The 17,672-nt window shown below is 31.9% G+C and overlaps 1 protein-coding gene across 7 annotated transcripts in view; it reads left to right on the top strand.

Moving 5' to 3' along the window:
* The window catches only part of LOC111039207 (four and a half LIM domains protein 2), a 94,174-nt gene that overhangs the window by 69,208 nt on the left and 7,294 nt on the right, over positions 1 to 17,672 (top strand). For all 7 annotated transcript variants that reach the window (XM_022322581.1, XM_022322586.1, XM_022322587.1 and 4 more), the window contains 2 exons: positions 14,821 to 15,021; positions 15,165 to 15,339. In XM_022322581.1, coding sequence (XP_022178273.1) covers positions 14,821 to 15,021; positions 15,165 to 15,339 — 376 coding nt within the window. The remainder of the gene's footprint in view (positions 1 to 14,820; positions 15,022 to 15,164; positions 15,340 to 17,672) is intronic.

Here is a 17,672-nt window from a genome sequence, read left to right as displayed (position 1 = left end):
GCCTATATAGCTAAAGCATTAACTCTTGTTTTTTATTATTCTTTAAAAATATATAAGCGATATTTTTGGACGATCCCCAAAACATGTCAAATACTCAAATCCCCTTGTATTTTATGTAGGTATTTAAAATATCTTATATTATATTATTTTTCTGTGTTTTATTTAGTTGTGTACATCGATATTGATGTACCAATCTCGAAACTGCTACACGAGTTTACGAATTTCGATTTATGTTCATTAAAAAAAAAATGTCTTATGAACAGCTGGCATTCGTTTTTTTTTTAAATCCAAAATATTACAAAATTGTGTCGGATAGTTTATAATTTAAAGCAATAATAGCAGATGAAACTATTGAACCATTGTTTATAATTTCAATAACACGTTGAAATAAATCATTACAAGAAACCATAATATATAACTGCTTTATAACAGTTAAATACGAATTTTAAGTATTTTATAAGTTTACTAGCATTAGTGTAGGTATCGATGTATATTATAATATTTAATACCACAACAGCGGTCAGGTTACATTTTTTGCACCGTATTTTAAAAATAAAAATCTTGTACAAACATCTCCCGAATTGCAGGTGTTTAAATATTTAGATTAATCAAATTATTTTAAAGTTGACTTATATTTAATAACTTTAAATCATATATGGATTATCTATTCGTTTTCGATATTTGTAAATTTTTTTTATCGTTCTGATTGGTAAAAAGTGAATTGAGCGCGGGTTAATCGTCGTGTGTGCAAAATTTATCGCCCAAATAAAAATTATTTTGTAATCCATTTATCATATTATTACTATACCGTTTATTATGAACTTTTATCATTGCACTCCAACCATATTTTACTTGGCCAACATTTTTTAAGTTGTGTTCCAGCCGAAAACATTACTCTAACTACAACCTTACTATACTTGCGAGTTATTTCTCGATTGATATATGTTGATCTCGTTTTGTAGAGCATTAGATACTGGATCACTCTTCAATTTTATTTGTTGTCAGCAACAGTCCGACATTGCGGCTCTTAGGTTGTGAACTTTTTCTCGAAAACACATTTTGATCACGATTTAATGGACATCATTGGATTGGAGTACTACCCCCTAATTTTGTGGTAGTTAATTTTCACCTGTACATTTTTTTAAAAAATATAGTGCTCCACTTCAACAGCACATTAAAACTTTCAAATAAACGTATCTTTTAGGGGACCAATTTCAAGTACTTAGATATCTGGTTTATTACGTATTTATTATCTTTATATATAATTTGATGAATAACAGCAGGATTATAACGGTAATAATACTCTATGTGTTTGGTCAATATTACGACCGTTAATGATCGGTGAATAACGTAGGCATTTTCCGTTTAACTTCATATATTTACCGTAATTTACAAAAATGTATTATATCTACCTAGGTGTGCCGAGACGTCAAATAAATTCATTAAGACTACTATAGACAAGCGGCGAGTGTATGGAAAACTTGGCATCATAGAGGGCACTCGTTTTTTACTTACTCGATAAATTGTATGTTAGTGATGAGGGGTAATACCATAGACCTATTAAGAGGTCTCTTAATAGGTCTATGGGTAGTACGGTAAGAAATATAATGTTTATCACGATATAGAGAATTGTATTTTGTCATGAAGACATCACTGCGAGGTGTTTGCACGCGGCTCGTAAGGCTGACGTTGCGTACACAGTTGTTGTCTAGTAGGCAGCATAAGGTCTACGAATAATTAATACCATACCATCAAATCACTATCTGCAGCAGCAGCAGCAGCAGCGTCGTCGTAAAATCAAAACGGAAAAACTACCGTAAAACAATTGCGTGGCATACGTCTGACGGTGTGTGCCTGTATAATATAAATATATGTGTGTCATAATTATTGTAGTATTTTACGATATCGTCTTAGCAGCTGGTATCGTGTGCATACGGCGGCGTTAGACGGTTGACGTCGTGAATGTAAAAAAATTCACGTGGGCGAGCCGCGTAGTGTTTACAGCGACCATATTGCCCCGACTGGCACGTATCCAGAGGGTTGGTAATCGTACGCAATAATAATTACGACTTATTGACAATAATTATTATTGTCTGTGTGGACCCGCAGCAGCAGTTCGCACTGTATGCTTGGACACGATGCGATGTATTATACAGCGTGACGCTTTTATCGCAGTTATAATGCAGGAAATAGATAATAATATGAAGAATTTTTAAATTTCACGAACGAATCACTGCAGGTGAAATGTTAAGTAGGTATAGATGATAAAAAATCGTGTCCAAAATTACTACATTTTACATGTGGCAGGAGGGTCCGCGGTAAGACAATCATAATATGCTGTACACACCTATACATACAGACGACCAATAATTTATTTATAATTTTTTCATTCACAATCCCATTATTTTATATGTCCGTTGTACATTGTGATTTTTACCTAATGTACGAATAACAACAATCTGCACAACATGATAACAATAAAACGTCGTGCGGTTTTAATGCGTTTGTCGAAATATTTCTTGATGGCTTTATGTTAACACGAGTGTTTCACGGATATACAGATATAATATTTTAATACGGTGGTATAAAAAATATGTTTAATGTAGAGATTACAGTAAACAGCAGTGGCACCGCAGTTGCCGAATAATAATAACGATAATACTGTAATATATATTATTATCCTCGTTTGTTGTAGCAGTAAACGATATTATTATTTTTATTTTATTATTAACATTATTATTTTTTACCGACAGCACTCATTACAGTTATTAGTAATTATTGATAATTATATACACCGTCGCCGCAATTGGTGCTTCTTGACGGCGGCTCGTTAAAATACAATCGTCAATTCGACACAATAACGACATGCACATTAGTTGCATGTACTGTGTGTGTGTGTGTTTATGTGTGTGCTAAAAGTAATACGTTTATAAAACGACATTAGAATAATACCGTGCGATGTGTGTAATAATAATAATACGATTATTACTCGGTCGCGCCCACGTCAAATCACCTGTTGGCTGTTTAAGTGTTAATCCACCGCACAGATGAATTTAATCTATTTCTTTTCCGCTACAATTTATAATAAAATTGCATTTCGTTATCGCACGCATATTGTAATACGCTTTACATTTATATTTATATAAATCGGATAAAGGCTAAATCGCATATTATATTATAATAATGATGAACAACGCGCACTACGCAGTTGATACTGCAGACTGCAGTAAAATTGTATTATAATATAAAATTTAATACGTCTAACGTGCGATTTTCCATTGACGATAATAACAAGAAATGGGTCCATAGTAATAATAATAACAATAATAATAAAATAATATATCCGCATTGTGAAAATCAGTGTTTAATAATATGGTGGGTAGTAGTTTTATTAAAAAGCTACCACCTGTTCTACGCGTTTCACTGCACAGCAAAGACGAAATCCAAATGTGTTCAGGTAATATTGAGCATTTTACTGTCGTTTTATTCACTCGATGTTTAAATGTCATATACCTATCTGATATGTACCTGTTTAGTCTTAAAACCGATGATACTTTGGATGACGTTTACTGTGTAATGGAAAAACACTCGATCTTACAAAATCAAAAATTCATCACTCGGGGGCGCCAATGGTCTCCATTACACCTACCTACGCTTTGGAATAAACTGCACGTATATAATCGATGATTCCGAAGGCGAACGTTACATTGAATTCCAGAGGATTCGAGACCTGTCAAAAACGATTTAATCCCAGTTCGGAGAAACAACATGTAGGCACCCACGTACTTACATTTTAAACCCTATAAATCTATAAATTCCCTCTGTCCATAATATAAATATATGTATTATCATTCAATATTATATACGAACACTGGCGAAATCGATAACTGACGCATTTGAATCTAAGAGCCGGCACATTATGTTGCTTCGGGTTGACGGTTGACGGACGACTGCGGAACATTGTGCTCATCGGACAGTTCGATCACCGCTATATTATTATACTATTAAATCGACGTGTTTCGTTTTTTATCGGCTAACTGGTCCGTTTTCACCGATTACCCACGGAAAATAAATTATTGACAGCTTTTTCAATAAAAAGCTTTGTCACCACCAGTCGCTGAACTAATATAGCACTACAACGCACACTCATTTGTCATCGACCATTGCAGTATTAGCCATCAGTACCCGTGTAGAAGTATAAACAATCGTCGTCTAAACCGTTTCGGTGCCCTCACAATCGATCATAATATTATTGTAATATGTATACAGCTGGCGGTGTACAATAATAACGTTTAACCAATTTCCGATCAGTCAAAATATATAATATTATTCAAGGTCGCGTTCAAGTTCACAACAAAATATTTATATTATACCTAGGTGTTTGTGATGATCTGCGGACAACGCTTATGTCATGTATATAAATGTCACTTACAGACCGATTGCTGAGGTATCATCATGGAACAATGTACATTTAATGGTGTATCATATAGCATCGTCGTACGTGTGCCCAGTAAATGCATAATATATTATGATCAATTATCGTTTATCGATCGTTATTGTTTTCGATCTCGTAATCATATTATATTATTATAATAATTTAGAGTCAATACTCAATAAAGTCGTCATCATCTCATACCATGTAGTGCTCGCTCGACGATTATATATCGTGTTATTATGCACAGGTATAATATATGTGCATATACTTGTACGTGAACAATCATCCGAACGACATATTATTAGATATTATTATCATCGCCGTCACGTGCGCATATTTTAATACCTGCACAGTTCACAGTAACCACCATGGTTTTACCTATTATTATTGTTATTATAACCACCCGATTACTGACGCGTGCAGTGCAGTTTGGGTTTTGTGCAAGTGCAGCTGCAGTTTGCGCTGTTCGTCATAATCTTTCATCGTAATATGGTAATGTAGTGTTTTCACGGAAAGCCGTGTACTGTGTTGAAAATAGTTTTTCCTCGATGAATATTCAACTCTCGGAAATAACTGTTATTATTGGTTTAGTGCTGCGCCGTCGACGTAGGTCTCTGCAGAACGTATGCCATCGATATTTTTTTGCTATGACGTGACGATATACGCGCATATCGTTGATGAAGTATGTACCGGAAGCTCGACTACCATGCCTAAAGAGCGAATGAACTATTTGGGGCTACAATTCGTTTGCGCAAATTTATATTTTTTTACGACTCGTTTCCGCAAAAATACACAACTAGTTTGCGCACACATTTTCCTTCTCACTTTAACAGACTTAGGACTATGGGTTACGTTGTCAACACACTAGTCACCACTATACTGAATCATACCCACTGAAACCGTACTAAAAGTAGTAGAATAGAAAATCCAAAATTATATAATCTACACAATCGATTATAAGATAATATCGCTATAAAATATTTGATGATTTGTACTGCAGTCTGTGACGACATGTACGCATGTGTCTTGTGTGTGAATGTGTCGTTGTGCGCCAACGAGTGATATATTTTCAGGTAAACGACTGATTTCGTAGTGCGCAAGCGAGTCGTAGATTTTCGGGTAAAAAATTTGCGCAAACGAGTTGCAGCGATTATTTGTGTGCAACTATTTTTCGATACCTAGGAGAGGAGTCCTACGACGTCTCGAATACTTTGTTTTCAACATCGATGTTCGATTTTATTTTATTTCTAAGTTAACCACACCCGAACTCGTGCGGAATGATCAGCTGTTATCAAACTTCGAGTTAAGAACAGTATCTGTGTTTGTATTTATATACAAATATCTATTTATTTCGCATTATATATGTATTAAATAATATTATGTAGTTGTTCATCCGAACAATTTAATATCAAAAGTATATATGGACCTTAAATAATTATGCGTAAATGCATAATGTAGTATAACTGATAAATAATCATAATAACACAATAATATAATGTAATAATTATATTATAGTATATTATTTTTTACACGCACAATTCTGACTTGAAAATAGGGGTTTTTTTTAGCAAAACCACAATACAATTATACTTCGTTTTAAACGCACTAACTGCCTCCTGCAGTGTACGTTTGCGAATATCGAGATTAGTGAGAGTAAATCGATCGAATGAGTTTTATAAACTACATGTATTATTATTATCATAAGCGGACTGATATTATTTCGAGGGTTTTATCCGGACACTCTATCGATGGTTGCTATGATGGCAGCTTTACGTCCGGCCGTGAATAGGTTCGAGGCCGTGGGTGTCGACGGTTAAGAACCGAATCCGTGGACATTTAAATACTCATAACTTTGTATTTTATTTTAGGTCCTACGGTGGACGACAGACGGAATGTTGGCAAAAACATAAACGCTTTATTATATATTATAATAGTCTGCTGATGAACGATGATATACATTTGGCACGTAATTTTTTTGTTCATTCCGCCGAGACGTAAATGCGTATCTCAGTGGGGAAAATCTAGGTTAAAAGCTCACCGAATCCAAAATTAACCGTTAAGCGCATAACCATTTTACGGGTAATTATATTGTGCGGTCGCTAACCATAATTACCACCACACAAGTTGGTGAAGTTCGTCGCATGAAACATCTCGTAATAAAATAAATACACAATATAGCACCTGTTGTGGTACTATGTATAAAAATATATATGGCTTTTCTACGGTACGTCGAGCAACAGGTTGGCTCAGAAATGATATTTTGTGTTTCTACTGGCGCGAATCGCAACGAAATCGAAACACAATTAAAATTTAAATAGTTTATTGCAAATATTTTCCATACAGACGTTGCGTCGTTCTTGTAGTATTATATTTTCATAAATTCATAATATTACATTATTATTAGGTATGAATGTTTTATCAAACTCGTCTGGCATCTGTATAATATTTTATTAATATCTGCACTGGATAATGATATTTAGGTAGACATTTTTGGTGTCAATAACATTACGTTTTATATTGAGTTGATTTTTTTGAAAAACCTCAATAGATTTCATAACGGCGATTTTGACTCACAATAGTAATGCTGTTTTGAGTACCAAATCGTTGTCTTGGCATATTTAGACGTATTTGACTATTTCAAAGACTTAATAGTTTGGCTATTATGACGCTCATCTGGTCTGTGTTCAAAACAGTTATTATAATTAATTTAAAAAACCTTCTACGTTCTCTTCAAAAATCTAATAATTATTTAAATATAAATTACTATACAAGACTTTGCATATAACTGTTTAGGCCCTAAACTTAAGGGTTTTTAAACTGAATATTTCCTTGGAATATTTTTAGTGCTTATAAACAGTAATAATCGAAAGAATATTTTTGTTGAACGCATATTTTTAGATTATATTTCGCAGATTTCTAGTACCATATGCATTATAGCCGTGTAGTTTAATATTGTAATAGTGGTTACCGAAGCATCATATGGTTGCATAAGGTAACATACGTTTATTTATAAATTTATTATTTATTTTAAATTATTAATATTTAAATTAAAATAGCTTGAGACGTTTATATAATAATGAAATATGTCTTTAAATAATAATTTTGATTATTAAATTTGTTCGGCACGGTGCGTATAGTACTTCCATCAATATAACGTTGTACACCTAAACATTAAAAAAATATTCCGGTTGACAGATTTCCCATTCAATTTTTTATTTATTTCCAGTACATTTTCATACTTCTGCAGTATTCTTCGTAAGCATTATTGCGAAACATATCCGGTAGAGGAAAACCATTATACTATATAATACTCTTGCCATTGTCATATTGTGATCAGATCACGTGCACAGAAAACTAAATAGACTTCGGTCTTCGACTATAATATTGCAACTTGAATTTAAGGAATAGTTATTAATTTGTATTTTATTGTGCACTTTGGTCTTTAATTCCGTTTTCATTGTTTATACATCCGTCAACATAATATTTATTTAAACCCTACGCATAATACGAATAAAAAGAAAATTAATTCGTTGTATAATTATAAAATGAAAGCAATATAATTACTCTTCAATACAATTGCTTTTTTTTTGTATGTTATTAAATATATTAATATGAAAATAAATGTAAACCGAATTTCATTTGAATGACATTTGTTAAGAAACAGTGTAAAAGGAACTAATGTAGTGCACAATTATTCATTTTTTAATGATATCACGGTTCTTATATTTGATAAAAATGCAAATTGGTACGTTCGTCGTGCTGCTATAATGTGACACACACACAACAACAATAATATTAATAATAATAATATGTAATATGCATGGACATAATATTATAAACGTAATGATATTCATAATAATATTATTTATTCGTTTTAGTTGTTAATTGTTATGGTTGTGTCTTATGATTGTTGTCTTGTTGTAGTGTTATACGAGCGCTGTAAATAATATTCCGAGTTAACTGCTGACTTGATATATAAACAACCATATAAACACAACACACTACAAGCATCATTGTAACGCCTATATGCCTATAATGAAAACAATAAAATATATAACAACGCTCATCCTCCCATAATAACAATAATTGTCATAAGCTAAAAAAAAATGTCGTAGGTATGGAATATAAATATGTCGACTGTCGATTCGATTATGGCGGTTTTTCTGAACATACAATTATTTAAATATGTGTGGCTTTGTTTCTAGACTACTCAAAGAGAATTACGCACCGGGTCATTTATTGAGTGAAACCACATCGCGTATTTGCATGAATAATCTAAAAATATGTATTTTTTTTTTTTGCAAAAAAATGATTCCTTTTTACATATTTGGTTCCGTATGATAATGTAAACCATGGATTAGTTTTTTTCGAATTTGAATGTTTTGTGTTTTTCGATATGAAATTAACACAAAATACTAAAGTATTAAATACAACACATTTTTTATTTTTTATTTAAATAACACAAATTTTAGTCCGATTAGGAAATGTCCTTAATATTACTTAAGGGGACGTTACATTGACATTTGTTGTCTCCGTCTCACAAATGCGTAACATGACGAAATTGTACGCTCAGGAGATCACGTTTAGCTCCATTAGTTAAAAAATTTAGATGGATTAACCTCGTAGAAAATTTGAAAATAAGTATTTTAAAATTGTTAATTGTTTGAGCATATTATCACACTAACAATACTCGCTTAAAAATTAAAATATAATAAAAAGACTATTTGCTACCGCATAGATAATATTCTTACCTTAGAATTTTATAGGAGGCCAGTTCACTCTAATTTTTAAACTTACTGAGCTAAACGTGATATGCTGAGAGCCATAATTTGTACGTCACACACTTGTAAGACGGAGACAACAGATGTCAGTTTAACGCCCCCTTAAGCATAATATTATGTATTCTAAAAATTCCAGTTAGACCCTGAAATACCGGCTACTAACTTCCTACCTAGTATTTTAATAGTTACCTCTACCAATTAGCTTATGTTCAATTGAATAGATTAATAATCCAATATTTCTAGTTAATTTGTTGTTATTATTATTATTTTAAGCCTCGGCTGCAATAATTTTACAAAGGTTTTCATTATACCTTAAAATACATTAATATTAGTACCTATACTAGTTACAAATCACAAAATATTGATAAGATCTTAAAATAGTCATGAAGTTTTTCTAAGATCGGTCTTAATTTTAAAAGTAATTGTGTTTTTTTGTGTTGTCTGGATCCAGGGATTCAGAGTTTAGTTTATTTTTTAATGCTATTCAGTTAGGTGTGTATACAATATGTTAAAAACGATAATTTTTTGCCGATTTTTATTACGTATTTATTAAGCATTAATTGTCGTACTATTCTCATTACGAAATCGTTTCTCTGACTCGCCCATGATTTAACTATAAATAATATTAAAAAGACGATATATTTTTAATGTTCGATTGGGAGATAATATTTTTATCCCGTGATATTCTGCTAGGGATACACATCATCTAGTAAGATTAATGTCATAGACCACATTTCCTGTCCGAAGTTTTCATTCGGATTTAGTTTAAAAATAGATTTTCGGGTGGAAACATTCTCCCACCGCAGAGGACAGTGCACTGCACACGCCGTCCCAGCCGAAACGCTATATTCGCAGTCTGAACGTGTGATTGCTGCAGCCTAGACGTATTGGGAAACTCGCATTTTCTTTTGATCATAATCATTTAGTTTACTTGCAAGTTCGTCTCACTTTAGACGTTTTCGTTTAATTGTTTACTTCGTTTTAAAAAACTATAATTCAAAAACCACATTAACATGGCTGACGTAGAATACCAGTTTACAACCACCGAGAGAAAAGTCAGGAAAACCAAAAAAACTTCTTCTTCGAATAAGAGGAGAGAGAGCAATGATCAGGGCGAAGTTACCATCACCGAATTGGATAAAGAAAACGTGTATCCATTGGAAAATGGTCACGACGACAAGAGGTATTTTCCGAGAGCCCCTTAATTAAAAAAAAAAAAATCTGCAATTATAATTATTTTATCTCACGTCATTGTTTACTTTGGTATTTTAAAAACACAACTCAGTAAATGTATGTTTTTATTACATTTTCGTAAAAACTTTTAATGGTTAAAAACATTTTTTTTCACCACATTTCAACACTGTTTTATTTCACTTGTGATCGGAAAATGCCTCTTGTCTGACAAATATATTATTGGTAAGAAAAAGTATTGATATATTATTGTTATCGTAACATTACAATTCGCTGTTATACAAACGTATGATTTATTACAATTTTAAATTAAAACACACATCGGTTTAGTAACGTAATTATGTGATGGTACAGAAACTTATTCACGGTTGCGAAACATTTATAATTCTGTCCCAGTTATAATAGTTCAAATAACGTTTAAATGGTAATATTTATAAGATATAAATCTGAACAGACACTGTAATATACCTATATTATTGTGACGAAACAGAAAAAATCAAGTAAATCTATATGTAATTAATAATAGTTAATTTATGAGTTGGTACTTATGTTAATAATATAATATATTATTAACACTAATTAGTAATAACATTTAATATTAACAATTATATTATTAGGCGCATACACTTAGGACGTATTTATCCCTTTTTATTAAAAATGTTGTTTTCAAAATCAGTCAAAATCATGTATAATAATAAAATTATTTTCACATTCGTTTGGCTAAAAAATTAATTGTGCTACCTCATGTAGTTTTTGTTTCTTATTGATTTCAAAAAGTTAATTTAAATCCTTTAAATAATTCATATTAATGATATTCATAGCATTATACAATTAAATTTGAGTTTTTTTATATTCAATTTAACAAATATCCAACCAAACGTCATATTGCTACGATATTAGTGGTTTTACCCAGATGTCAAACATAGCTACGCGGTGCCCGGAAAATACTTTACTATTAAAATATATTAGGTAAATTTTGTAATAATTACGATTTACAACTGTAATTTTCATTTTGACACTAATCGTCTTCGTACAGCATGAATTAATTATTTATCATTTTTAGAGAAAAACATGAAATTTGAAATATTTTATAAATAAAAATTATCCGTCACAGATTTATTAGAAAAACGTTTATTTATCAAGGCAGAAAAATATTTTTTGTTATTTCAAATGTTTTTGTTAAAAACTCATTCTTCTATGTATTACGTATGTGTACCGAATTTCTACTAAAATATACATATTCGGTTTTTGGCATATTATTGTTAAATTGAACAAAATCCATCATAACAGATGTTTATTTATTTTAAGTTTTTAAAAAATTAATTTTCAATTTACTTTTTTTCATTGATATTTGAATATAAAAATAATAAGTTATTTATTATTTAGTTACCTAAGTAATTAGTATCTTAATAACATTAATCTATTAGGTCAGGACTATTTTTGTCATAAATTAGTAAATGGCAACTATTAACATTAGGTACCACTCTAATTTCGAAAACAAGTAGAATACACAATAATTAATGTAATTATCTTTGGCTCGTGGTAGTCATAATTTTTTTTTTATGTCAAGTTGTAAACACGCTCGGTTCGACAGATTTACAAATGGCTTCAAACGACATAAACAATATTATTATCGTTTACTTCTTATGGGAACTTAATTATAACTACGTATACCATAATATACCTATCTGGTAATTAATAAAAACGCCATCTGTTCATAGCTACGAAGAAAATAACAATTTATTGATTTTTTTATGGTGTCACATATTGTATATTATAATACAATGTGTAATTAAAATTATCCTTATAAGTTATTCATTGGTTTAAGTGAGAAATAAAGCATTGGATTTCAGCAGTTAAATGTACATGACGTGCTTTCGATATAAATAAATTATTGAGTTTTTTCAACAATAATTGTAGTATTAATCTCATTTTATGTTTTTGTGTTCAATATCCATATTAAAGGTTATTCACTCATATTGTACAATGCGGTAGAAAAGTCGGTGCAAAGTAGATGCATTTTTTCACATTTTTCTCCCCATTTATGATATACTCTCTCTCTATGTTTAAATATAAAATGGTTTCGGTCCATGAATTTAATTTTCAAAATAGACCGTGGTGCATTAAACGGTGCATAGGAATTAGCTATTAATATTCCGCATGATCGTAAAAAATAAAATAAAAACGTACAGCACAATACGACAGAAATTCTCGTTTAAAAGAATTAAAATCAGAACAACATCCGAGATGCATAGAACATTCTCTGGATTTGTCAACATTTCCGATTTTTAAAAATATTTTCATGCTAGTTATATATTTAAAACCCGGTCTTCGACGCGTTCCAATAAAAGTCAAATAAACTTGGGTAAATACTGATTAGCAACTCATTGTCATTTCCAGTAAAAGCTTTCTTGCATTTATTCTTCTTTATGCAAAATCCGTTGAAAAACTAAAAAAATGAATATTGCACAACAATTATATCAAAAAAAAAAAAATTTAATTGCTTCATGTAAGCTATAGAATGTATAGTTATACATATTATGAATCACTGTATTGTATTGAAATTATTATAAACAAAAATATGGTTTTTTCAACCAAATTATAATAACTATAAGTACCTAGTTATAGATTCTGAATGCAAACAACGAATGAATGGCTGTACAAGAATGTGTGATTTTTATTTTCGAGAAAAGACTGTTTGCGGGTAAATAGGTTAAACGTTTTATTTTGTACCTTTATAAAGTGCAAGTTTTTACAAATAAGATACTGGTACAAGTCATTTTGTTGTTAATATGTCAGATAATTTTCAAGAAAAACGTTAAAGATATCGAATTTTTAGATGAGATCTTGATTACTTGTGACTTTTGAGTGAATAGATACACAGTATAGATATTTTTGAATAAAGTTTAAATATTTATCTATTTATAATAAACCTATTAATATTTGAATACATATCGTTTGTGTAACAGCCCTTTTTTAGAAAATACTAAATTATTCTACATAATATTTGTAATAAAAATGAATAGATTTTATATGGCACTATTCCAAGGTTTATTATCTTTTTGAAATAAAAAAAAAAGAGAAATGTAATCAAAACGTTAATCAATTATTTCTGATTGTGTCTTGGGATATTAATTTTGATATTGGAAACCTTTCAACATTAAAAATATTTTGATAGGTATATTGCATTTACATGGATTCATTTTTAATTCATAATATACTACCCAACTAACCAATATCAATAATATTAATACCGATGCAATTTGTATTTTTAATAACCATAGTTATTACAATGATGAAAAAATGTTTTCATAATTAGTGTTGTTGATCAAACGTAATAATATGAAAAAGGGTATTGTCCATCATGTCCCCAGTCTGATGGTCGAGGACACTCAGGGTTGAGACTTTGAGAGTGGTCTGCAGAATGTCTTTAGATTTAGGTTTATTGTACCATCATATTCGACTTAATATGATAACATAGGTTATTTTGACGATTTATAATAAAATAAAATTTGATACTTGTGAACTCCACGACCTCGATGATATTGGCGCGTTTGAATTGAAAGGTCAAAAGATACGACCAATGTACGAGTAATACTACGATCGCGTGAAAAGACAACATTTTATGCGGGCGTGGTGTCTGTACCTGTTTGTTGGTTTGATTATTTTTTTAGCAAATTGTTCAACTCTGACATTTTCTAAAAAGTTCTAAAAAAAGAATCGAAGTGTGACGACTTCATTATTAGCTTCAATTCAGAGTCACAGACAATTCGCGGGGAAACCGTCAAAACCAATATAAATGGAACAACGCATAATACCTGCCGCGGGGGGTCGTACATATTGCTCAAAAAGACCTTAGAGTCCAATTATAGTTTTTTGTTTAAAAAAAAAATAAACATGATGGATGTTTGGTAATAATTCGGCGATGCTCGAATAATAATTCTTGGAATAATATTTTTAATGCTTCGTCGAATTCCGTTACAATTAATCCTCAGTACAGTATTATTAATCATATACGCATTTAGGTCTACTAACACCAGTAAATTCGTTAAACAATAAACGGGCAATTAATATCTGTGTTTGAGCATTCTGCCGATATCCACTAGACCGTTGAATCATTGTGTGTTTGATGAAATAATACATATTATTTTACGGAACCGTTTGCTTAAAAAAAAAAAGTTCTCTTTTGGAACCGATGACGGTTCTCGTTGAATAATATAATACGTTTGTATTGTGGTGTTTTATTTGAATGAAAAAATATTGGTACGAATTTGCATTAGTCGAATTGATATACATTACATAATATTATAATAATATAGTCAGTCGTCACCGTCGTACTTATAACATCGTCGTTTATAAATAATTTATTGTTTTCCGTAAATTATATTGATTGTTTTTGTTTGTTTTTTTCAGCTAATTTTCAGTGGAGAATACACCAAGGCTATGAACAAGGACTGGCATTCCGGTCACTTCTGTTGCTGGCAATGTGACGAATCGTTAACAGGACAGAGGTATGTGCTCAGAGACGACCATCCGTATTGCATCAAATGCTACGAATCTGTGTTCGCCAACCCTTGCGACGAATGCGACAAGACCATCGGAATCGACTCTAAAGTAAGCAAGTCCGCCGAACTGGTTCATATGATTAGAACGGCCGAGTCTCCGAGTGTCGACTTCCGGACATATTTCTAATCCATAACCCGTTGTGACGTCATGACAATACCGCGGCTGTAACGATGTAATATTATTTTCCTCAGGATTTGTCGTACAAGGATAAACATTGGCACGAAGCTTGTTTCTTGTGCAGCAAATGTCGCGTCTCGTTGGTGGACAAACAGTTTGGATCGAAAGTGGAGAAAATCTATTGCGGAAATTGCTACGACACTCAGTTCGCTGCTAGATGCGACGGTTGTGGAGATATATTCCGCGCAGGTAATTCATGGTTTATACCTATATTAAAACGAGGATATTTCAAAGACGAATAATACTGCATGTCGCGTTGGTACCGGCTGTACGTGGAAAAATGTCTTTCGAATTGATTGCAAATATCATACAAACAGGTATTTTTCTTTTCCGAGGAAAAATTGAGGAGTCGTGATATATATTTTTGGGTATGGTAAATTTGGTAGTAAATAAAGCATTAAAAAATCAAAAGTCTGTTAGAAAAATAATTCGCCCAAAATCATATCTATGTTAAAACGTATCATTGCTGAAGGCGTTGCAGTATTTAAACGACGCACAATAATGATAAAAAAAAATCAAAAGTAAATATTGAGAACGGGCTTTACTAAATGTATGGTTCAACATCATTAACAAATAATATAATATTATACGAGGTGACACGATTCATTAAACATCTTATCCAACTCACCTTGTTAATTCTAGACAACACAAAATATATTGATCCAATTGATCATTAATCCATTGTCCCATTTAATGTTTTCTAAAATATGATCGAACGTTTTTCGCAGAAATCATGTACCTAGTTTAAGCTTTCTATAGGACCTTATATGAACCTTATATTAGTTGATTTTTGTTTTTATTATTTTTTTTAATACAAATACGTATCAGTCTGTGATGTTTCTTAATATTATTATTCATTAGTAATCCCTGATATAATATTATGTTGTCTCATCGACAATAATTAATATTTATTGGTATTTCATACACATTGCACCATAGCTATCTCTATACTATAATATTATATATTTAGACGAAATCGAATGTGGTAATTACCTGTGGCTCAAATATGATTACCGTTTTAGGAACCTATTCACTTGGACGTAATATTATGTCTAATTCGATTAGGCGATTTATGAAAATTCACTACGCACTTTGTCAATAGATCAATATTGTGCGTTCGGTTATGTTATTATTCTGTTGGACTCATAAACCGCATAATGCAGAAACCAGAAAATAGCGTTCTACGCGGCGTTGAGCGCCACCTGTGGGATTGTGTGTGTGTTTTTCATCGATCACTGCCTTTCAGGACTCAATGCGTGGCTTTTGTCACTGCGCTATCGAGCGTTTCAAAGATAATTTAAATAATATATTTTAATCGTTTTCAGTATAATGTACCTTTCAAAACTTTCTCTCCTTACGCATCGAATTCGTATGATAATATTATGTCGTACCACGCTGGTGTGGGGACTGTTTACTACCTATACCTACTCGTACCTCTCAGACCGCGAATCCAAAGTTGTTATGATATGAATTCTCTTTTTCGACGTCCTACACGGTGGCTCGACCGCGGTGATGCACCAACAGAGAATCGTGAAACTATCTGCACAGAATCGTTTGAAAAAATAAAACAAACACGTGGGCGCACGTTCTTCGATCCGCGTGTGTTGCGAGAGTAGTGAAATAATACAAGTCGGCACTGTTTGTTGATTAAAAAACACCATTCTTATAAGTGTATATTATATGCTCTGTAATGGTGCAGGTGACATCATCGTTTGATATTGCTGCATCATTAACGTTTTATGCGTTTTCTTCTCGATAAGTCGCGTGCGTCCAAGGTCGAAACGATAAGTCCGCGCGGTTTGACGTCCGTCGTAGGTATACATACCTAATAATAACAATAATCCGTACTTATAACGTTGTTGTGATGGCGGGTGAGACATTCCGTCCATCGTATAGTATAATATTATGTACTTACGACGACTTGATTATTCCAGTATAGTGTATAGACTAGCTGTTTCCGTTAATCCAACGGGTTGTGTACCCAGCCAAGTTCAACAACGCATTACAAGCTTAATTTCGAGAGATAATGTAGTGTCATTATGGTTCTTATAAAATGTTTTCCGACGAAGAAGATGGGTATTGTCTATACATACTAAATTATTACTCATATTTCTATAGTCGAATATATCGTTTAAAGTATTAGTTAGTTCGATATTTTACCAGCTCGATGTAATGATATGACATTACCACGAAAATATCGCATCATCTTCGGATTTTTCGATGGGCGTTTCAATTCCAATATAATAATACTAATCCAGATGCTGCAATGTTGATTTTGGGATTTCGCTACAATGCCCGTTGGACAGAAGTAGGCAGTACCTATGTATATTACTTATAATTTACGGGTATCACGTCCTACGAGTCGACCGCGACGTTTTGTCATATTATTATTATACTATATACCGTGATGGATGGTAACCGATGTCTGGTAATGTTATATGGGTAGAACCGCCTCTAATTGTGTCGACCACGGTTCCTGGTTCCGACGCATACGAATTTTATCCTTTATGGGTTTTTGATCG

The sequence above is a fragment of the Myzus persicae genome, unplaced genomic scaffold (assembly GCF_001856785.1).
Source record: "Myzus persicae strain clone G006 unplaced genomic scaffold, MPER_G0061.0, whole genome shotgun sequence".
Classification (NCBI taxonomy): domain Eukaryota; kingdom Metazoa; phylum Arthropoda; class Insecta; order Hemiptera; family Aphididae; genus Myzus; species Myzus persicae.
Note: the sequence above shows the minus strand (reverse complement) of the source record. Positions and strands in the feature narration are given on the sequence as shown.